This window comes from Oncorhynchus gorbuscha, linkage group LG07 (assembly GCF_021184085.1).
Source record: "Oncorhynchus gorbuscha isolate QuinsamMale2020 ecotype Even-year linkage group LG07, OgorEven_v1.0, whole genome shotgun sequence".
In the NCBI taxonomy this organism is placed as follows: domain Eukaryota; kingdom Metazoa; phylum Chordata; class Actinopteri; order Salmoniformes; family Salmonidae; genus Oncorhynchus; species Oncorhynchus gorbuscha.
The window spans coordinates 39,824,831-39,849,230 of NC_060179.1; the positions used below are offsets into that span (position 1 = coordinate 39,824,831).

The 24,400-nt window shown below is 45.9% G+C and overlaps 1 protein-coding gene across 5 annotated transcripts in view; it reads right to left on the reverse strand.

Annotated features, from left to right (window-relative positions):
* LOC124039854 (neuropilin-1a-like) overlaps window positions 1-24,400 on the reverse strand; it is a 127,516-nt gene that overhangs the window by 67,875 nt on the left and 35,241 nt on the right. For all 5 annotated transcript variants that reach the window (XM_046356321.1, XM_046356320.1, XM_046356322.1 and 2 more), the window contains 4 exons: window positions 21,746-21,927; window positions 9,289-9,516; window positions 4,069-4,224; window positions 1,429-1,595 (listed from right to left, as the gene is read on the reverse strand). In XM_046356321.1, the coding sequence (XP_046212277.1) occupies window positions 1,429-1,595; window positions 4,069-4,224; window positions 9,289-9,516; window positions 21,746-21,927 (733 nt within the window). The remainder of the gene's footprint in view (window positions 1-1,428; window positions 1,596-4,068; window positions 4,225-9,288; window positions 9,517-21,745; window positions 21,928-24,400) is intronic.

The following is a 24,400-nucleotide window of genomic DNA, read 5'->3' on the forward strand; positions in this document are numbered from 1 at the left end:
GGCCTTCCTCTGACACCGCCTGGTATATACAGTGCCTTGCGAAAGTATTCGGCCCCCTTGAACTTTACGACCTTTTGCCACATTTCAGGCTTCAAACAAAGATATAATCATCATGAAGAACAAGGAACACACCAGGCAGGTCCAAGATACTGTTGTGAAGAAGTTTAAAGCCGGATTTGGATACAAAAAGATTTCCCAAGCTTTAAACATCCCAAGGAGCACTGTGCAAGCGATAATATTGAAATGGAAGGAGTATCAGACCACTGCAAATCTACCAAGACCTGGCCGTCCCTCTAAACTTTCAGCTCATACAAGGAGAAGACTGATCAGAGATGCAGCCAAGAGGCCCATGATCACTCTGGATGAACTGCAGAGATCTACAGCTGAGGTGGGAGACTCTGTCCATAGGACAACAATCAGTCGTATATTGCACAAATCTGGCCTTTATGGAAGAGTGGCAAGAAGAAAGCCATTTCTTAAAGATATCCATAAAAAAGTGTTGTTTAAAGTTTGCCACAAGCCACCTGGGAGACACACCAAACATGTGGAAGATGGTGCTCTGGTCAGATAAAACCAAAATTGAACTTTTTGGCAACAATGCAAAACGTCATGTTTGGCGTAAAAGCAGCACAGCTCATCACCCTGAACACACCATCCCCACTGTCAAACATGGTGGTGGCAGCATCATGGTTTGGGCCTGCTTTTCTTCAGCAGGGACAGGGAAGATGGTTAAAATTGATGGGAAGATGGATGGAGCCAAATACAGGACCATTCTGGAAGAAAACCTGATGGAGTCTGCAAAAGACCTGAGACTGGGACGGAGATTTGTCTTCCAACAAGACAATGATCCAAAACATAAAGCAAAATCTACAATGGAATGGTTCAAAAATAAACATATCCAGGTGTTAGAATGGCCAAGTCAAAGTCCAGACCTGAATCCAATCGAGAATCTGTGGAAAGAACTGAAAACTGCTGTTCACAAATGCTCTCCATCCAACCTCACTGAGCTCGAGCTGTTTTGCAAGGAGGAATGGGAAAAAATTTCAGTCTCTCGATGTGCAAAACTGATAAAGACATACCCCAAGCGACTTACAGCTGTAATCACAGCAAAAGGTGGCGCTACACAGTATTAACTTAAGGGGGCTGAATAATTTTGCACGCCCAATCTTTCAGTTTTTGGTATGTTTTTTGGTATGTTAAAAAAGTTTGAAATATCCAGTGACAGTCTGACATGTTAGGGATCTATGCCTTGTGGCTCAATTGGTAGAGCATGGCGCTAGCAACTTTAAGATTGTGGGTTTGAGTCCTGTTGGGGCCATCCATACCAATATGTATGCACTCATTGATGTACAGTATGTATCTTGGGATAAAAGCATCTACGAAATGGCATATATTTGATATTGTTTCAGGTTACGGAGCAGACCATACCTGTATCCACTCCTTGTTGTTGTCCTCTCCTGGTGTCCATGCGTTCTCGTAGTAGTTGAGTCTGGCTCGCTCCGGGGACCAGCCGGGGTTGTACTGAGAAGAAGCTACGATCTGCTCTGATGCTATCTCCCCCGATTCCATACCTAATGGGTCTGTACAGTCAAAATCTGAGAAAGAGAGAGAGCGAGATTGTTGAGACACTTTAGTCTACATTTTTAGCTGAAAGCACCATCCAGGCCAGAGTACACATCAACTCCCAAAACAGAGCTGGTCCCTGAGGATAGGGACACTCACTGGCAGGGTCTGGGCTGGCACTCTGGTGGCCGGAATAAAGAGCCACATCAGCACCGCCTCAGAAGATCCCCGCTTCCTCTCCCTCTCCCTCGCCCACCACACACGTAGGCTTTAATGGACGGCAAGCACAGTGGAACAGTGGTGCTACATCAAGACATAAAGCTTTATTCATAAAACATTCAGTGTAGGGCTAAGTTCACTGTTGTGCATTAAAGTGGAGACAGTAGTTTTTCATTGGAGCTGGTTCATTCCTCCTGCAAAGCTCCCTGTAGGCAGTTTGTGTTTCGCACATGGTGCAAATATCCTAATATTTTTGTCCTGTGGGATTTTAAGGCAGATGTAGTGTCAGTGTGTGTCAGAGTTCTGGGTCGTAAAATTCTCCCAGAATGCTCTGTATCACCCGGGATAGAGGGTATCTCCTTGTTTGTGTCGACATGGTGCAGTCGGCCAGGGTCAGCCTGAGTGAGTGAGTGTGTGTGTGTGGGTGTCTGAGTGAATGTGTGTAAGTATACAACTACCGGTATACTACGTCATTCCCCAGAGCCCTATGTGTATGGATCAGCATCCAGGGGTGTCTGGACGCTGACCCTATGACCCCAGGGGTCAGACCCTGGCACCGGTTGACCCTGCTATCTCTAGTCACCCACCCTGCCACACACACATTCAGGCAGGCACATTGCGTATACCAGCGCTGTGCAGTGTCCCAGAGACTCAGGTCTGAAAGGCTTCAAGCAGATGGAGAGACCATCTGTGTTAGCTCATAGACAGTCCCTGACTGCTGCACACCCTATACTGTACACACACACACACACAGAGAGACAGAGAGACAGAGAGACAGAGAGACAGAGAGACAGAGAGACAGAGAGACAGAGAGAGAGAGAACCCTAGCAGGGCTGTCAGGGTGTCACACCCTGATCTGTTTCACCTGTCTTTGATTGTCTCCACCCCCCTCCAGGTGTCGACCATCTTTCCAATTATCCCCCGTGTATTTATACCTGTGTTCTCTGTTTGTCTGTTGCCAGTTCGTCTTGTTTTGTCAGGTCAACCAGAGTGTTTTTTCGTGCTCCTGCTTTTTCCCAATCTCTGTTTTTCTAGTCTTCCTGGTTTTTGCCTGCCCTGACACTGAGCCCGCCTGCCTGACCATTCAGCTTCCCCTGACCTCGAGCCTGCCTGCCACTCTGTACCTCCTAGACTCTGACCTGGTTTATGATCTCTTGCATGCCCGTTGTTTATAATAAATTTCAGAGACTCAAACCATCTGCCTCCCGTGTCTGCATCTGGGTCTCGCCCTGTATCATTATACAGGGAGAGAAGAGAGAAGACAAGCCTGCTTTATTCCCATCAAAGCAACACCTGTGCTCAGGCTCTGTGTGAGTCTATCTAGGGGCCTGTGCATACATGCATATCCCTACTCCTCATGGGGGACCTAGAACCATCTGGAATGATCAGTGTTTTATTTAACACCAGCTATCGCTGGTGTAGCGTTGGGAGGGGGGAGTTGACTGGGTGAGCCTGTGGAAAGATTTACAGGCTTCAAGGTGGTTGTGTTTCGCAAATTAAATGTTTAGTCGGAGCATTTCTAAAATTGTGGTCATGGGGGCCAGGCCCTAGGACGATGATGATGCTGTGTTAGTGGCTGGGACACTGTCTGTCTGGAGAGGCTGTCTGTCCGCCCCACAGTGTCTCTACCACTGCTGTGTTAAAGTCAGGCCTCATAAACTGGGGGAGATTGCGCGTGCCTTGTAACACGTCCACTTAATGAAAAGACCAGGAGCTGTTGATTTAATAACTCCCTTTAGTGCCACATTAACGTAAATGTGTTTAGCAGTGGGACAGGGACCACCCCTTGTGTGTGTGAAGGCATTTCACCCTATTGTATTGACCCGAACCAAACTCTACTTGTTTGAATTTTTTATTTTCACATGGTCTCTTTCATTATAGTCCCAGCAAATGTGGTGGATGCATAACCAGGCCAGCTAAATCCAGCTTGGGTTTGGCTACAGATGTAGGATCTTAATTAATTTGATCACTCTTTTGTTGCTGAGAATTTTCCCACACACATGAGCTTCATGATTTACATAAATTCACTGAAAACCTGCACTAACAAATGGTTATATTAACAGTATTGCATTTTTCACGTAGCCTAATTTTGGTGAGCTAATAGTCCAAACACTGATCAAGCAACACTACGGACTAAATGTTAAAATCCTTTTGCTGCAGGATTATTTAGCTGTGACAATTCACGTCAAATTAAGATTCAACACTGCAGGTTCGGCTCAGAATCATGAATTCCCTCTAGATTGTTTCTCTGGTCCAGTTTGCCAATCAATGATAAACAACACTCACCCTCTGGCACAGTCCGCTCCAACACCGTGAAGTTGGCAGAGAAGCCTTCCTTGGCGATGGCACTATCGGTGTTGATTGTCAGTGCCAAGATGCCCGTGTAGGAGATGATACGACCCGGGGTGTTCTGACCACAGTACCGCCCAATGTACGGACCAACTGCAGAGGGGGAGGGGGGAAGATGGAGAGGTAGATAGAGAGAGGAGAGGAAGAGAGAGGGCGGTGGGAAGGAGAGTGAGCGATCGAAAGAGCGAGAGATTGAGGGGTTGGAGAGAGGGGGGGAGAGAGAAAGATCATCAGTTACCAAGGTAATAACTAAAGATGGGAGTGTGAGTAGAGTTAAGAGTTAAGTCAGTATTTGCTTGCTGTAGAGCTGTCACATGGGCGTTCATACGCAGTACAACAGCTGAAGAACATAAGCACATCCAGGTACTTTCCGCAGGTGCTGGAGTTGTAGGCAAACTCATGGAAAACAGAAAGGAAAACGCTGCACACTGGGAGCATATGAGCTGCAGTGTTTTTGGCCTCCCAAGTGGCGTAACGGTCTACGGCATTGCATTGCTAGGGGCGTCACTGCAGACCCTGGTTCGTTCCCAGGCTGTCACAACTGTCCGTGACCGGGAGTCCCATTGGACGGTGCACGATTGGGTTAGAGGAGGGTTATGCTGGGGGGAAGGGGGAGGCAGTCATTGTAATTAAGAATTTGTTCTTAACTGATTTGCCTAGTTAAATAATAAAATTAAAGTAGGCAGCGCATTCCTTTCTGTTGTTCATACAGAGTAACCCCCTCATGGGCAACCCTCATGAAGGTAAAACTCCCCCACATGCCCACAAAACATGTAGAGAGAGAGATGAAGAAGAAGAAGAAGGGACTCCTGTTTAAGACAAGGCAAAGTTGAGGCTTCTGTCTGTTTTACAACCGTCATAAATTCCTGGGCCTTCTTTTATGTGATGGTTTAGAGTGGAGCTGGGTATGATCTGGCCACTAAGACCAAACAAACAGAGATAAGGGGAAATACAAGAGAATGTCAAAAGAAAAGAGGGCAATAAAAGTGAACCAAGGAGCTTACGCCATATTGTGTCTATGAGTGTGTGTGTGTGTGTGTGTGTGTGTGTGTGTGTGTGTGTGTGTGTGTGTGTGTGTGTGTGTGTGTGTGTGTGTGTGTGTGTGTGTGTGTGTGTGTGTGTGTGTGTGTGTGTGTGTGTGTGTGTGTGTGTGTGTGTGTGTGTGTTCCTCTGTCTAGATGTTAAGCAGGTTTGGAGGCCTGGTGCTTATCTATGATTAGTAAGCCTGTGATCAGTGGCAAGTGACAGCCTGCTGCCCTCTAAACCTTTCACATCCCCTCACTTTGACATGCCACTTAAGTGTAAGTTTCTGGCCTTACAACCAGAAACACAGATGAAAGGGAGAGAGGGGTTAGCTAGGGTGTGGGGCTGATGGCTCAGATTCAGCATCATAACACAGGAGGGTTCGGGTTAGCCATCTCCTAGAGTTTCTGCATGACTCAACGGCTCTGCTGTGAACTCTATGGTCTCTATGGTCCTGGGGGGGCGAGAGGGTAGATGGAGGGAGGGGGAAGAGAGAGGAAGGGGAGGAGAGAAGAGGGGGAGGTTGCCACAGCCACACTCTCTGCCCATCTCAGTCTGCCTGAGACGGGGGTGAAAGGGAGTAGTGAGCGAAGGAGGGAGAATGAGAGAGGGAGGGAAGAAGGCGCGACTCCCCAGGCGCTACATGAGAGTCCTCATCCTCACCTCACCCTCTCATTGCCCCCTGTGGTGAGCGTAGCTCCAGCCTTCCGTGCTAATGCACTATTGATCCAAAAGGAACCACAGGTACTGTGCCCAGCACTCATCAGACAGGGCAAGACACACCCCAGCCTCCCCTCTGTCTTCCCTGTCTCCCCCATGGCCTCCCCATGTTTCAGGCCCGCTCTCTCACACTCTCAATTACTCTGGATGTGAGAAGAGTGTTATTTTGCTATTTTCTAGACCCCCCCAAAGATAATAGGAGACATTGCTGTTGGTGGCTATTTATTTTCTTTGTTTTCAATGGAAACATTATATGCTCTTAGACAGTATTATGAACCCTTAGTCCGAGAGTTGTTGTAAAGTAAAAGTTTCAGAATTTCATACACAGAATAAACTTGTGTTCCTAAGAGAGTTAGTCTCATGGTAAAAGTCTCCATTGTTGATCACAGATGTCAGTTTTCTGAATGCATTTCGCAAGTGATGAAAATAAAGGTGATAATAATGTGAAAGACTGAGCCCTCAAGGTCTTCACAGCTTGTTTAATCAACACTGTTCATTTTAGAGAAATGATAAACCTCCCACCTTGCAACACTTTTATATGAAATACCTGAGCCAAGTCTGGCACTGTTACAAGCCAGTTTATTAACCTCTAGAACAGTGTTTCCCAAACTTTTTATAGTCCCATACCTCTTCAAAACATTCAACCTCCAGCTGCGTACCCCCTCTAAGCAGCAGGATCAGCGTACTCTCAAGTTTTTTTTGTGGCCATCATTGTAAGCCTGCTACACACACACTATATGATACATTTATTAAACATAAGAATGAGTGAGTTGTCGTCACGACTGCGCTCATGGGAAGTGACAAAGAGCTCTTATAGGACCAGGGCACATAACAATATAATCATAATCAATCATTTTGCTCTTTATTTAGCCATCTTACATATAAAACCTTATTTGTTCATCAAAAATTGTGAATAACTCACCAAAGGTTAATGCTTGAAAGGACGCACATAACTCTGCAATGTTGGGTTGTATTGGAGGGAGTCTCAATCTTAAATCATTTTCCACACACAGTCTGTGCCTGTATTTTGTTTTCATGCTAGTGAGGGCTGAGAATCCACTCTCACATAGGTACGTGGTTGCAAAGGTCATCAGTGTCTTAACAGCGCGATTTGCCAAGGCAGGATACTCTGAGTGGAGCCCAATCTAGAAATCTGGCAGTGGCTTCTGATTAAATTCAATTTTCACAGAACTGCTTGTTGCAATATTGAGGAGGCTCTCTTGTTCAGATATCGGTAGACTGGAGGCAGGACATGAAAGGGATAACGAATCTGTAACGGCTTTCTTCTTGGGAAGGAGAGGCGGACCAAAACGCAGCGTGGTTATAGTTCATGGTAATTTAATAAGGTAACTCAAACATGAACAGGAATACAAAACAATAAACGTGACAACCAAAACAGCCCTATCTGGTGCAGAAAACACAAAGACAGGAAACAACCACCCAACAAAACCCAACACAAAACAGGCTACCTAAATATGGTTCCCAATCAGAGACAATGACTCTGATTGAGAACCATATCAGGCCAAACATAGAAATAGACAAACTAGACACACAACATAGAATGCCCACCCAGCTCACGTCCTGACCAACAATAAAACAAGGAAAACACAAAGGAACTATGGTCAGAACGTGACAGAATCCAGTTGTTTGTGTCATTCATTTCGGGAAAGTACCTGCATAATTGCGCACACAGTTCACTCAGGTGTTTCGCTATATCACATTTTACATTGTCCGTAAGCTTGAGTTAATTTGCACACCAAAAAATCATACAATGATGGAAAGACCTGTGTGTTGTCCTTGTTAATGCAGACAGAAAAGAGCTTTCAACTTCTTAATCATATCCTCAGTTTTGTCCTGCACATTGAATATAGATGTGGAGAGTCCCTGTAATCCAAGATTCAGATAATTCAGGCAAGAAAAAACATCACCTAGATAGGCTAGTCATGTGAGAAACTCGTCATCATGCAAGTGGTCAGACAAGTGAAAATTATGGTCAGTAAAGAAACCTTAAGCTCCTCTCTCAATTCAAAGAAACGTGTCAATACTTTGCCCCTTGATAACCAGCGCACTTCTGTATGTTGTTAAAGTGTTACATGGTTGCTGCCCATATCATTGCATGATGAAGAAAATACATGAGTTCAGGGGCCCTGCATTAACAAAGTTAACCACTTTCACTGTAGTGTCCAAAACGTCTTTCAAGCTGTCAGGCATTCCCTTGGCATCAAGAGCCTCTCGGGGGATGCCGCAGTATACTCAAGTGGCATCGGGAGCAACTGCTCACCACTCCACTGTCTCCCTCTAATGGCTTTTGCGCCATCAATACAACACCAACACATCTTGACCACCGAAGTCCATTTGATATCACAAAGCTGTCCAGTACTTAAAACATATCCTCTCATGTTGTTCTGGTTTCCAGTGGTCTGTAGAAGAGGATGTCTTGCTTAATTGATCCCCCATAAACATAACTGACATATACCAGGAGCTATGCCAGGCCTGCCACATCTGCTGTAAAGCATATAATTCACTGGCTTGTAATTGCAGAAATCGTTTCAAAACATCTCCTGCCATGTCACTGATACATCGTGAAAAATTGTTGTTTGATGAAGGAATTGTCCGTCTAGTTTTTTGGCCTTTCCCCCCCAGCATTGTCCCAGCCATATCCATGGCAGAATTAAGTCCTCCACAATAGTATGGCGCTGGCCTGTTCTAGGCACTCGGTAGCTCACCATATAAGATGTTCTAACCCCTTCATATGAATGGTATCTGTTGCTTTTATACATGTCATACTACTCGAAAGTCGTGTTTATTCTCTCTCAAAAAACGCCCATGATGTCACGTTCTGACCATAGTTCTGTTATTTTATTCTTTGTTTTAGTATGGTCAGGGCGTGAGTTGGGGTGGGAAGTCTATGTTTGTCTTTCTATGTTGGTTTTTGTGTTCAGCCTAGTATGGTTCTCAATCAGAGGCAGGTGTCGTTAGTTGTCTCTGATTGAGAATCATACTTAGGTAGCCTGGGTTTCACTGTTGGTTTGTGGGTGTTTTGTTTCCGTGTGAGTGTTTCTCGCCACACGGTACTGTTTCGGTTTTCATCACATCGTTTATTGTTTTGTATTTCAGTGTTCAGTTTGTTTTTAATAAATCGTCATGAACAATTACCACGCTGCATCTTGGTCCGATCCTTACTCCTCTTCAGACGAAGAGGAAATCTGCCGTTACACATGGCTTATTTTTCAAATTGTCATGTTTTGTCTCGAATGTTTGGCATTGAGTTAGGACAACTAGGCTACGTGTCCTGTCCACATTCATTGCCCTATTAATATATATTAAATGTGTTAATATTACCCTACTGTATAATACCGAGAATGCTAACAAAGATACTAGCGATATCTGACTAGATGTATGACTGTGACTCACCTCCAGGGAAGCCGTCCCAGATCTCCAGCCTATCGTATCGACAGAAGACCCCGGTGGGAGGGGTGGTGTCAGGCTCAAGCTCGAAGCTCTCAAACTCCAGGATGATCTCGGACATCTTGGGGGCAAAGATCATGAAGGTGCAGTCCAGGTTGTTAGGATACTTCTCTGGAAAACCAGGTGACTTTATTACCCCATTGTTCGATGTGAAGTTCCTGGAACATTCCGGACCTGAGAGAAGGAGAGGAAAAGAAAGATTTCGAATGTATTTCTTTATTAAACCAGGGAAGTCGCATTGAGACTGACATCTCTTCTGCAAGTCAGACAGGAGGAGACCACAGGGAACACACTGATTGAATCAATGTTGTTTCCACGTCATTTCAATGAAAATACAATTAAAACATGCTGATAGAAATGTGGTAAATGTACAATGACTTTGGACCACCTATACTCCACACACAGAGATGCATACAAAGCTCTTCCTCGCCCTCCACTTGGCAAATCTGACCATAATTCCATCCTCCTGATTCATGCTTTTAAAGCAGGACGCACCAGTGACAAGATCAATAATAAAAAGTGGTCAGATGAAGCAGATGCTAAGCTACAGGACTGGAATATGTTCCGGGATTCCTCCAATGGCATTGAAGAGAACACCACATCTGTCATTGGCTTCATCAATAAGTGCATCGATGACGTCATTCCCCACAGTGACCGTACGTACATACCCCAACCAAAGGTTAGAGCTACCACTTTCAAGGAGCGGGCCTCTACCCCGGAAGCTTATAAGAAATCCCGCTATGCTCTCTGACGAACCATCAAACAGGCAAAGCGTTAATAAGGACTAAGATCGAGTCATACTACACCGGCTCCGATGCTCGTCGGATGTGGCAGGGCGTGCAAACCCTTACAGACTACAAAGGGAAGCACAGCCGAGAGCTGCCCAGTGACACGAGCCTACCGGACAAGCTAAACTACTTATATGCCTGTGCCCAAGAACACTAAGGGAACCTGCCTAAATGACTACCGACCCGTAGCACTCACATCTGTAGCCATGAAGTGCTTTGAAAGGCTGGCCATGGCTCACAACACCATCATCCCAGATACCCTAGATCCACTCCAGTTTGCATACCGCCCCAACAGATCCACAGATGATTCAGTCTCTATTACACTCCACACTGCCCTTTCCCACCTGGACAAAAGGAAAGGCAATGTGAGAATGCTATTCATTGACTACAGCTCAGCGTTCAACACCATATTCCCTAAAAACTCATCACTAAGCTAAGGACCATGGAACTAAACACCTCCCTCTGCAACTGGATCCTGGACTTCCTGATGGGCCGCCCACCAGGTGGTAAGGGTAGGTAACAACACATCCGCCACACTGATCCTCAACACAGGGGCCCCTCAGGGGTGTGTGCTCAGCCCCCTCCTGTACTCCCAGTTCACTCATGACTGTACAGCCAGGTACGACTCCAACACCATCATTAAGTTTGCTGATGACAAAACAGTGGTAGGCCTGATCACCGAAAACAACGAGAGCCTACAGGGAGGAGGTCAGAGACCTGGCTATGTGGTGCCAGGAAAACAACCTCTCCCTCAACGTGATCAAGACAAAGGAGATAATTGTGGACTACAGCAGAAAGAGGACTGAGCACACCCCGATTCTCATCGAAGGGGCTGCAGTGGAGCAGGTTGAGAGCTACAGATTCCTTGGTGTCCACATCACCAAAAAATGAACATGTTCCAAGCACACCAAGACAGTCGTGAAGAGGGCATGACAAAACCCCCCTCGGGAGACTGAAAAGATTTGGCATGGGTCCTCAGATCCTCAAAAGGTTCTACAGCGGCACCATTGAGAGCATCCTGACTGGTTGCATCACTGCTTGGTATGGCAACTGCTAGGCCTCTGACTGCAAGGCACTACAGAGTGTAATGCGAACTCCCCAGTACATCGCTGGGGCCAAGCTTCCTGCCATCCAGGACCTGTATATCAAATCAAATTTATTTATATAGCCCTTCGTACGTCAGCTGATATCTCAAAGTGCTGTACAGAAACCCAGCCTAAAACCCCAAACAGCAAACAATGCAGGTGTAAAAGCACGGTGGCTAGGAAAAACTCCCTAGAAAGGCCAAAACCTAGGAAGAAACCTAGAGAGGAACCGGGCTATGTGGGGTGGCCAGTCCTCTTCTGGCTGTGCCGGGTAGAGATTATAACAGAACATGACCAAGATGTTCAAATGTTCATAAATGACCAGCATGGTCAAATAATAATAAGGCAGAACAGTTGAAACTGGAGCAGCAGCACAGTCAGGTGGACTGGGGACAGCAAGGAGCCATCATGTCAGGTAGTCCTGGGGCACGGTCCTAGGGCTCAGGTCCTCCGAGAGAGAGAAAGAAAGAGAGAATTAGAGAGAGCATATGTGGGGTGGCCAGTCCTCTTCCGGCTGTGCCGGGTGGAGATTATAACAGAACGTGGCCAAGATGTTCAAATATATACAGGGCGGTGTCAGAGTAAGACCCTAAAAATTGTCAAAGACTCCAGCCACCCTAGCCTTAGCCTGTTCTCCTTGCTACCACATGGCAAGTCTAGGTCCAAGAGGCTTCTAAACAGCTTCTATCCCCAAGCCATAAGACTCCTGAACATCTAGTCAAATGGCTACCCAGACTATTCGCATTGCCCACCCCCCCCCCACTCCACACCACTGCCACTCTCTGTTGTCATCTATGCATAGTCGCTTTAATTAACTCTACCTACATGTACATACTACCTCAACTAACCGGTGCCCCCGCACATTGACTCTGTGCTGGCTTTCCCCCTGTATATATTGTTATTTTTTACTGCTGCTCTTTAATTACTTGTTACTTTTATCTCTTATTCTTATCCATATTTTTTTCAACTGCACTGTCGGTTAGGGGCTCGTAAGAAAGCATTTCACTGTAAGGTCTACACATGTTGTATTCGGCGCATGTGACTAATAAAAGTTGATTTGATTTGAATAGACGTTGAATTGACCTCTGTGCCCACTTGGGAGAGGAAGAAAGAGTAGAGAAAAATAGAGAGAGGAAGAGAAAGAAAGAAAGGTGATACTTTTGAGTGTCTTGTTTTATGGTTTGTTTGTTTGCCTGTTCCTTTGTGCTTTGTGATGGTTTGTGATGGAGAAGCTCTGCGAGCCAGCTGCCGCTTTGAGACAGAGCTTTATGGCCCTGAGACGGAGACCACCTTGAATCTGTTGTAATTCATTCAATGGGCTGCTGATACACACTACACGCCGTCTTCCTCTCTCCCTCTCTCTGACCATCTTATTCTTTGTCCGTCCTTGACTTCACACTTCTTTATGCTTCTGTGTGTGTGTGTGTGTGTGTGTGTGTGTGTGTGTGTGTGTGTGTGTGTGTGTGTGTGTGTGTGTGTGTGTGTGTGTGTGTTGAATCTGTTGCTGCTGCTGTAACATCTGGCCAGAGTGATTGTAAACATCAGTGAAAGGCCTCAATCACCAGCACGGGACTGAATAAACATGCCCACCCCCCCCCAGCCATGTCATTACGCATCTGTGTGACATATGAGAAGTGCTTAGAGAAAATTACATCCTCAAAGTTGAGGCAAGGGGGGCTGCGTACACACACATACACACAAGCATCACACACTCACACCAGTTTTATGTTTTATACCAGCAAGTCAAAACATTTACCCATGGCTCCCTGGAGAAGAGGCTTTCAGCTGATTAGGGAACTGAGCAGATTTCACACATTCATCACTTTACACTGCATCATCACCAGATGAGTATAATTTCAAAAATATGTGAACCGTGGCAAGAAAAATACCCCAAAATGCATAACAAAGATGTACTATACTTCAACTCAAGAGACAGAGAACATAAAACAGTGAGTCTCAGACATTCAATTCAGAGTAAATTGTCCCATTGAATGTATCTTAGTTATTTCTGATGAACTATGACCATTAGTGGGTGGAAATGAGCAGCTGTTAATGTTATTTACATTTACATTTAAGTCATTTAGCAGACGCTCTTATCCAGAGCGACTTACAAAATGGTGCATTCACCTTATGACATTTAGCAGACGCTCTTATCCAGAGCGACTTACAAATTGGTGCATTCACCTTATGTTATGTCCGTGTTATTCAGTAAACCATCCTTTCCATGGGCGGAGGCCAATTGAGGCAGAAATTGTGGGAGAGACATCAACCAGCCATCCATGGCAAGCTTGATGGAGGTATATAGCTTATTATACCAGTGTAACAGCCCATGCAGCTTGAGTGAATGTGGCTAAATGTTTTTCCCCTGTCATTTAGTCATCTGCAGGCATCTCGCTGGGCCCCTAATTCAGGACCACTTCAGCCTGTCTGACACACTTTGGAAATGAGAGTGTCTTATTTATTTTCTTTCTTTTTTGAAGGGGAAAGGGAGGGGGGAGAAAGGAAAGGCAGGAACACCAGTTCAGTTTGACTGTGAGGCAAGTTGATATTTAGTGCTGCTCTGAAAGCTACCGATTCCAAAACAGCGGGTCTGGCCATTCATTCTGGGGCGGCAGGGTAGCCTAGTGGTTAGAGTGTTGGACTAGTAACCGGAAGGTTGCAAGTTCAAATCCCTGAGCTGACAAGGTACAAATCTGTCGTTCTGCCCCTGAATAGGCAGTTAACCCACTGTTCCTAGGCCGTCATTGAAAATAAGAATTTGTTCTTAACTGACTTGCCTAGTTAAATAAAGGTAAAAAAATATATATATATTCTGCAGTTTTCCTCTTTTTTCCTGTTTGAAAAACTGTAGACCAGAAAGACTTAAAAAAAATATCAGGGCCAGGGATGTGGTCGTCCAGAACTCTGTGGGCCTCCACAGACTAATCCCATGGATGACTGAGTTTGGGAAAAGAGGGAGGTTCAGGGGCAGACAGGTGTGTGTGTGTCTGTGTGTGTATCTGCATGTGTGAATTGTTTCAAGTTGAAGTTCCGATAAGAAATAATAAAATAAATAAATCATAAAAGATAAGAATGCGAACTTAAGTAAATGGCTGAGAAATATTTTTGCATAATATTGTATAGCAAGGCCAATTTATAGTCCAATATTTGCAAGTTTTGGGGAAGGGGCGATTCGGGGGCAAGTGTTTAAATTGTGCAGTATTTAGAGCAGTATTTGGAGCAGCAGGGTTGCTGTGTGTGTGTGTGTGTGTGTGTGTGTGTGTGTGTGTGTGTGTGTGTGTGTGTGTGTGTGTGTGTGTGTGTGTGTGTGTGTGTGTGTGTGTGTGTGTGTGTGTTTGAGTGAATGCATGTGTTCTAAGGTGCAGAGAGTGCAGAGAGTCAGCGCAGGTGGTCAGTCCCGTTCAAGTGTTCAGCAGTCTGATGGCTTGTCTGATGGCCACAGACGATGCAATCGCCATCACACTGTACTATCCCATTTGGACAAGAGGAATGCCTATGTAAGACTGCTGCTCATTGACTATAGCTCAGCATTGGACACCATAGTACCCTCCAAGCTCATCAATAAGCATGAGGACCTGGGTCTCAAACCCACCCTGTGAAATTGGTCCTGGACTTCCTGACGGGCCGCCCCCCAGGTGGTGAAGGTAGGAAATAACATCTCCACTTTTCTGATCCTCAACACTGGGGCCCCAAAAGGGTGCATGCTCAGCCCCCTCCTGAACTCCCTATTCACCCATGACTGCGTGGCCATGCACGCCTCCATCTCAATGATCAAGTTTGCAGACGACACAACAGTAGTAGGCTTGATTACCAACAATGACGAGACAGCCTACAGGGAGAAGGTGAGGGCAGTCGGAGTATGGTGTCAGGATAACAAGGCCATCAGACTTGAAATGGCATCTTCCATGAATGTGTTGGAGAGGTAGGCAAATTGGAGTGGGTCTAGTGCATCTGGCCTTGATGTTGGCCATGACCAGCCTCTCGAAGCACATCATGATAACGAATGGGAGTGCGACGGGGCAATAGTCATTTGGGCATGTCAACTTGTTTTTCTTGGGCACTGTACAGCCTGGGACAGGGACAAGTTGAAGATGTCTGACAAGACGTGTGTGTGTGTGTGTGTGTGTGTGTGTGTGTGTGTGTGTGTGTGTGTGTGTGTGTGTGTGTGTGTGTGTGTGTGTGTGTGTGTGTGTGTGTGTGTGTGTGTGTGTGTGTGTGTGTGTGTGTGTGTGTGTGTGTGTGTGTGTGTGTGTGTGTGTGTGTGTGGTAAAGTAGAGAGGTCTAAACAAGTGGCCATTCCATGGAAAGAAGACTCCCACGGCCCTTCAGTGCACTGGACTACAGTCTGCTGCAGAGTTCATAGTGGGTGTACAAGTCAAAGAAAGACTGTAGCTCTGTCTGACAGCAGCATTCCATTTGGTCGTCTCTGTCTGACGCTGTTGTCGCACATGGTGTTTGACAAGTGCAGAATTGGGCCAAAAGAAAAATGTAAAACTGTAAAACTTTATTCCCAATGCCTAGGTGAGGAGAGGACAGCGCTAGTCGCTCGCTAGGACTGCAGGGCTAGGACTGCATGATCAATATCTAGTCAAAGTGAGTAGGAAAGATAAAGTGCTAGCCTCGTGGGTAACAAGAGAGCATGTCTGTCTCGCCTATGTTCTCTCTGTGTACCATAATGACATGTTATCACCACCAACCTCCATCCCGGCTCCCCCCCTTTTCTAGTTTCATTCAGCCACAGAGAAAAAAGGGACAGGCAAGGGCAAACTGGCGGCCATTGTGTGCCTTTGTGTGGGTGTCTTTAAAAAGATAATGGGCATAGAGAAAAGAGATCAGAACAGAATAAGGAAAAGGTCCAGTCTCTCCCCTGAAGAGATATTTGGCCAATCGATACATTTTTTTTATCTTCTATTATCTCCGTCTCCAAAGGGCTTTGGTCCACAGAAGCCACTCAGGCCCTCGTCGCTAGCGTTCTCTCTACCCACAATGCTTTGTGCTGTGTGCATGGTATTTATGCACTTCCAATCTGACTATTTACTGTGGTGTGACCAGCTTCAAGAGGCAAATAATGTGTCATTGCTAACCACATGCTAACTCACAACCCTGTTTGTCTCATTCTAGTTTTACTACTGCTGTTGTTTTTGTTAGGTTTGTGAATCGCATCGCCACTGAAAGCCGACACGTTAGAGGTATTTTCACTAGACAGGAGGGAGAGTATTGAAATGGCAAAGTTGCAAAGGACCTGTAAACACGACAGAACTTCTCCCCGAGAAACAACTACATTTCTCAGAGTGAAGTTCAATAGAGAGCATCCTATCACCACCCACTCCTCTCACGCCATGGCCCACTGCCACACACACACACACACACACCACACACACACACACACACACACACACACACACACACACTTCAGTTTACATTTGAGTTTGTGACAAAACAAGCAGTCATTGTGTAGAGAATCATTGTACCATTTAAACTGCTGTGAAATATATTTTCCATAGCCCAAAATATTGCATTTTCAGCTGTTTGAAGCCAGTTTACAAAACTGAAAGTAAAAGATGCAAAAAACTAATTTAAGAACGGGCAGCGTAGAAATAGCGCACATAGAATAGATCTACAGCTCGTTAGACTTTTGATCGGGTCGCCCAAAAAGTTACATTTTGCAGCTTCAAACTATAGAATTTATGACGGTATTGAGACAAGCTGCAGCCTTAAAAACACAGGTGTATGCCCCCAATTGGCACCCTACTCCCTATACAGTGCACTACTTTTGACCAGGACCCATAGGGCTCTGGTCAAAAGTTGTGCACTGCGTAGGGAATAGGGTGCCATTTGGGACACAGACCCGTCTTTTAAAACAGGCTCTAAGTGCTCTCTTTGACATTTACAAGCCTCCATAATGGCATCTTTCAAACTTGTGTATGTTGTGTATATCTTGTGTATATCTCCCATGGGTGAGGGGGTAAACAAATATACCTCGTAGAGTTATGAGAGTTTATTTAACAGGACAAAGTCACAGCGTGTTAAATATATATTTTACATAATCTAAACTCGAAATCTCAAAGTGCTAAGGATTTATGCTTGGTATCCAAATCTTAAATAAATATGGTTTTAACAGCCGACTTGGGGCCTCTTTCAACATACCTTTCCCCTGATTACTTTTTCCTTAAGCTAGGTTTTCTATTTAACATTTCAAAATGTTTCTTTAGATGGTGAAAGCAGACTGCTGCTTCAGGACTGTGTTGTTAATCATTGAGTGACTCCCCCCCCCTCCCTCTCCCTCTCTCTCCATCTCTCTCTCTCACACACACACACATCATTCCTCTCCCTCCTTTCCCCCTCTGTGGTCAGTGTTATTAGGGACTGGGGACTTAATGACCTGAGGTGTTGTTCTAAGACTGCTGAGCAAATACCTATAGTTTATACTCCATGTATCACTCTATTTGATAGTTAGCCCAGTTTGTCTAGTAACTAGCTACCTCCTGGATGGACGTTTCCTCCCCTGTAGCTAGGCTGATCGAAGGGTTAATGGGCAATGGAGAATTACCGGTAACTCTCTGGACACATAATCAAATATTAACCTGAAGCCACAGCTGGGGGTGTGTGTCATTCATTTATACACACACACACACACACACACACACACACACACACACACACACACACACACACACACACACACACACACACACACACACACACACACACACACACACACACACACACACACACACACACACACACACACACACACACACACACACGACATTTGCCAACATGCTGATGACATCATTTCCTCCCTGTACTGTCAGTGAGCTATGAGAAAGAGCATGAATGAGTGGCCCGTGCCTCCCTGTGGCCTTTAGAGAATTTGGGTCTTAAGTTTCCATGGGGGCAGGCTGTATGTCTGTTTGTGTGTGTGCGCTTGGGCGACAGACAGTGAGTGCTGTGCCAGATGTGACTCTTGCCCATCAGAGCGCTCATCAGATGAAAGCCCAATGGCCCTGCATCTGTCTCCCCCTACTCTCCCCTCCATCCTCTCCTCAACACCCCCCTCCTTCTTCACCTCGGTCCCCCCTCCTGGGTGTTGACACAGGTGTCCTCGTAACAAGTGTCGCATAGCCGCGACATGATGAACGCTCTAGTGGGTGAAATGCCGATGATGGAGCTTTTCACTTATAGGTAAGGCAGGGCAGTGGCACGATCCCTGAATCTCTCTCCTCCCTCTCTCTCTCTCTCTGCCCCCAGCGCCATGCTTGATGTGGCTCTAAGAGTAACAAATTGCAGAGCTGTTAACCAGAAGCACATGACTTTTTTCAGAGAGAAAGAGACCCAGTTGTGACAGACTTTAAGTGAGACAAGATTAGAGGATAAATATAGAGGTTTCTGGTCAGAGAGGATGGCCTGTTTTTATTCTGAAATCCGGAGAGGCAGACATTAGGGACTATTTGGGCTAAAGGGGTGGTAGTGACCTTAGTGGACTCCAGCACTAGACAACACTAGCAGTAGCACAGGTACAGTGTGTTCTCTTCCTGTAGCCGACTATCTACCGCTGAGTTCAGTGTATCCATAAAAATAAGCTGTCCTTATCCCCTTTCTCAGCTCTCTTTTATTCCTCTCCTCACTCCCCTCTGTTTCTGTTTTCTCACTCCCCTCTGTTTCTCCCTCCCTCCCTCCCTCCCTCCCTCCCTCCCTCCCTCCCTCCCTCCCTCCCTCCCTCCCTCCCTCCCTCCCTCCCTCCCTCCCTCCTACTGTTCGGTCAGTGGAGCAAGGCAGTCAATTTTGCAGCCCATAAAATAAATAGACCGGTCTAATCAAGATCCCTGGATTGAAAAAGTAATGTGTGTGTGTGTGTGTGTGTGTGAGTTTTGAAAGGCGATGGACGACCACAAACAATCTGTTTTCTCCCAATTAGACATTATTTTGCGCTACTGATGGCACCGCTGATGAGAACCAGGTCTACTCTCCAGTTTCATTACAGAGAGAGATAGAGTGTGTACCCTGTTTCCCATCTGACCTTGAACCCTCATTTACCTCTAAAAGAACCCAGCTCCATTCCCTGAAGCTGCCCTCGAATCCGAGTCTGTAGTACTGTACACACAGCATTCTTCCATCCAGACTCATTAAGATGCACTGCATTCCTTGCATTACTTCTCCAGCGATACCTCAACATCTGTGTACCATCATTAAGTTTACATGTATTAGCCAACACAAATCTGCTGATTCTGTCCGCTTAATACCCACCCTGGTGTTGATAAGCTTACCTAATCAACAAGCTAGCTACTCTCTAAACCAAAGGAGGGAGGCTTAGGATATGTTCCAAATGGCACGCTATTCCCTATATAGTGCACTACTTTTAACCAGACCACTATGGGTCCTGGTCAAAAGTACTGCACTAAATAGGTAATAGGGTGTCATTTGGGACACACATTAATTGATCTCAAAGCCACCACCTTGGAGGCGGCCGGCTCTGCTGTAGTCAAAGCACAGCACTGGTTTCAAAGCTAAACAAGTTTATGTTACCCATGGTGTGGTGCCAGCTCTACAGGGGATGGTCCTGATCAAAACATCCCACAGAGGGTGCACCATACTCGGCTGTGTCTCCAGCTGGCTCCCCCTTGGTGCATCCCCTCTTATTAACAACACTTCTGGGGAACCATATTTGCTCATATCTCAACACCCTGCATTCAGCACTTCTTTCCCCCATCCCTCATAGCCCAGGTGCCCTAACACAAGTAATTTATAATCAGTCCTTTTAATGGATGAGACTGGGAAATACCTCATCAGGAGATGAATGTGGGGTGCACAATTTAACCGCATCACCAAGAAGGAATGCTGCACTTCACTGAGGTGTGGGGAGATGTGTGTGTCACGCAAATACATCAGATTAAAGGGACATCCTCTCAGACACACACAGACACACATACACCCTCGGCGTTACTCTGGACCATGATCTCTCTTTTGAAGAAGATATCCCTCTAGTGGTGTGGGGGCTGTGCTTTGGCAAAATGGGTGGGGTTATATCCTTCCTGTTTGGCCCTGTCCGGGGGTGTCCTCAGATGGGGCCATAGTGTCTCCTGACCCCTCCTGTCTTAGCCTCCAGTATTTATGCTGCAGTAGTTTATATGTCGGGGGGTTAGGGTCAGTTTGTTATATCTGGAGTACTTCTCCTGTCTTATTCGGTGTCCTGTGTGAATTTAAGTGTGCTCTCTCTAATTCTCTCTTTCTATCTTTCTTTCTCTCTCTCGGAGGACCTGAGCCCTAGGACCATGCCTCAGGACTACCTGACATGATGACTCCTTGCTGTCCCCAGTCCACCTGGCCGTGTTGTTGCTCCAGTTTCAACTGTTCTGCCTTATTATTATTGGACCACGCTGGTCATTTATGAACATTTGAACATCTTGGCCATGTTCTGTTACAATCTCCACCCGGCACAGCCAGAAGAGGACTGGCCACCCCACATAGCCTGGTTCCTCTCTAGGTTTCTTCCTAGGTTTTGGCCTTTCTAGGGAGTTTTTCCTAGCCACCGTGCTTCTACACCTGCATTGCTTGCTGTTTGGGGTTTTAGGCTGGGTTTCTGTACAGTACTTTGAGATATCAGCTGATGTACGGGCTATATAAATACATTTGATTTGACCCTACCCCTACAAGCACACACACACACACACACACACACACACACACACACACACACACACACACGCACGCACGCACGCACGCACGCACGCACGCGCACGCACACGCACACGCACGCACACGCACACGCACACGCACACGCGCACACACGCACACACACACTTCTGAGATTAAAAAGAGGGCATCCGTCTTCGCTGTGGGTCACTCTGGGTCATCCCATAGACTAGCTGAGGGTTAATTAATCGGAGTGAAGTCTGCTGTCTGTTGCACCTGTTTGTGTCCTACTCCCTTCCCCTCTCCCAATCACTCAATGGAAATCTACCCCCGTCCCATGGCAGCCATAAACTCAAAACACAGTCAGGATGTCAAGCCAACAACAGGAAGCTTTCCCTTTTATTGTATTGTCTTCAGATAAGAAATGAGAATGTCCCCTGAGTGTACTTGTGAAAATACGGCTGCTTGGTGAGTTCATGTTTCAGCAGGGACACGTCTGGTGTCTTTTTTGTGATATTTTATTGTTGAGGATACTTCTCAGGGTTGGACAACATTATCGGTTCATCTGATCGTCTGCATAAGCAGCAGTATGCTACCGCAACGGAATATATGTATGAATTGAGCTTATCAGGAGCAGGAAGAGGAGAAAGCACTTCCTTCATTCATGATCTTTAAACTGTTAGGGACTCACTTTCTCCACTTAACCATGATGATGTAGCATCACATAAACAGAGAAAGGGGACATTATTATGTCTGGATGAACAGATATCATAACTACAGTAAGTCTTAGAAATACCATAAATACATTGTTGCTGCTTCACGAGCTGTGTGTGAACTTGTGTGTGTTTTTGTGATGATATTTTGTGATTGTTTGCCATTCACTATTTCTCATCTCACCTGTTTTGAAGACCTCGTAGCGAATGGAGAAGCCTGCTCCATGGGTCTCGTAGTCGGACACAAACTTGATGTAGAGCTGGTACCCAGAAGACACCACGGGTGACGGGGCGATCTTCCCACAGTACTTCCCCACCAGCTGCCCACTCTCGTCCACGCCGTCACGTACCTCCACATAGTCATACCTGGACAGAGAGGGGGAGAGGGGGAGTGAGTACCTGTCAGGGACCTGTTGTTGTATTAGGTATTTTATGCACACACACACACACAAGTTCATGTTTGATAGGTGATCCTCCATAATGCAGAAAAAAACAATCTAGCGGTAATGAGGTGTACAGGATAAATCTCTCTCTCTGACAACACAATCAATAATTTAAACTCAGTCTCATTTATTTTAAAAGGAAAGTATTAGTGTGTACAGTTTAGGAGTAATAAATATCAGAAAGTGCAGGTGTGATTCATGTCAAAATATGATTGTTACAGTGCCTTTTTGGTGTTTTAGATATGTCCATTATTACATGGCTACTATTTGTTTTGACATCTGAATCAAGAGCGGAAACAGAGAAACACATGTTACTGCAGCGCACGCACGCACACACACACACACACGCACACGCACACGCGCACACGCACGCACGCACACGCACGCACGCACGCACACACGCATACGCACACGCGCACACGCACGCACACGCACGCACACACGCACACACACACGCACGCACACGCGCACGCGCACACGCACACACGCACACGCACACGCACACACACGCACACGCACACATACAATCAAGTTCATGTTTTGATAGGTGATCCTCCATAATGCAGAAAAAAACATGCTCTAGTGGTAATGAGGTCTACAGGATAAATCCAAGACCAGGTGGGCAGGTTGGTTAACCTTCTCATATTTCCTCCACGTGGCACGGCTCCATGTTGTTAGCTAGAAAATGTGGACACTGCGGAGATTCTATAACAATGACTCCCAGCTGTACGGAGTCTAGGTTTACATAAAACTGGTCTAGTGGAGCTGTGAGTGTGTGGTGGAGCTATGTCGAAACTGTCAGTGCATCTCAATAGCTGTCTTCTCCCTGTAAAAGAGCCGATGCCTAAAGAGAGAAGTGTGTGTGGGGTTTATATGTGTTTCTGTGTTGTCTGTTGTTCTGTGTGTGTCTGTGTGTATTTGAGTATATTTAATGTCAGTGATCGTATTATACTCCTTGGAGGCAGGTATAGGGAGACCACCAGACGCACGTGTTAACGCAATCAGGCGGCAGCTATGGGATTGCAGCTCATGCACACACACACACACACACACACACACACACACACACACACACACACACACACACACACACACACACACACGCTCCACATCCTACTCAAATGGAATTTCAGATGCAGGGCTATTGGCATGAGGAGCTGGCTAATTGAGTCAGCACGAAGCTTTAAGACCAAGGGAGGAAATCGCCTTCAGAATGTGCACGGGTAACAACGGGAGCCAATGCACTCACACATCGTGTGTGTAACATAAGATGGAGCGAAGAGGGCAATCTGAATCTGATCCGTTGGCCAACCAGGATGGCCTGAACGAACACAGCCCATGGGGATCTGGGCTGAAAAGCAATGTCTTCCTGTGTGTGTGTTTGCGTATGTGTTTGTGTTTACGTGTGCCTGTGTATCTCTATGTAAGTATGCGGTGTATACCTTTGCATGTACGTACGTGTGTGTGTCTGCAGTGCAGGAGAAATTAATCATCCATTATTTGTTAGGGGTTCAAGCAGCGAAACTGGTAAAAAGGGTCACAGTCGGACATTCAGAGAGAGGGCATATTATTGTGGCCCTGGTGGCACAAAATCATTAAAGGCCTGACTGCACAGAGATGCTTGGGAATATGGTCCAACAGGGGACCGTTTGTGGGTGTTTACAGGGGGGAAGGGGTATATCTGATCTCCATCACCTAGGACTTGACAATGGTTAACCAAACCTCTCCATTTCTGCTCAATTTCACATGCCTTCTCATACAGCTGCAGTTGTATATGCATTCGGAAATCAAGGCCTTTCTTGAGTCGGGCTCTGGGATGGTGCAACAGTTAAGCATTTGAATGTATAGTTGTTTGTGGGGGGAAAGGGGATGAGTGTGTATGAGAGTGTGTGTGTGTGTGTGTGTGTGTGTGTGTGTGTGTGTGTGTGTGTGTGTGTGTGTGTGTGTGTGTGTGTGTGTGTGTGTGTGTGTGTGTGTGTGTGTGTGTGTGTGTGTGTGTGTGTGTGTGTGTGTCACAGTCTCACAACTGTTGTGAGGGAGTAAAGATGTTAGGGACAATATAGGATTAATAACAATAATTGTTTGCTAAAATAATAATTGCTTGCCAAATCTTTTGTAATGGCAATACTGGTAGGAGGTAACAATTCTTTGCATAAACTACCAACCTTATTACAAATATTAATTTCTAAATATGGAAATTAGACAAGTATAATTTTTTAAATAGATATATATACATTTTAATAGCTATATATAATACAAATTGAGGTGAGGGCGATGGAAATGATTTTGGCGATTGATCTGCTTCTGTTCTGTGGTTGGCACTGTGTGCTCTTTTTGAAGGATGGGTCCCGGTCTGTCGGGGGCCATGGGATCTGGGGGGTCGAGGGTGGTCTGCC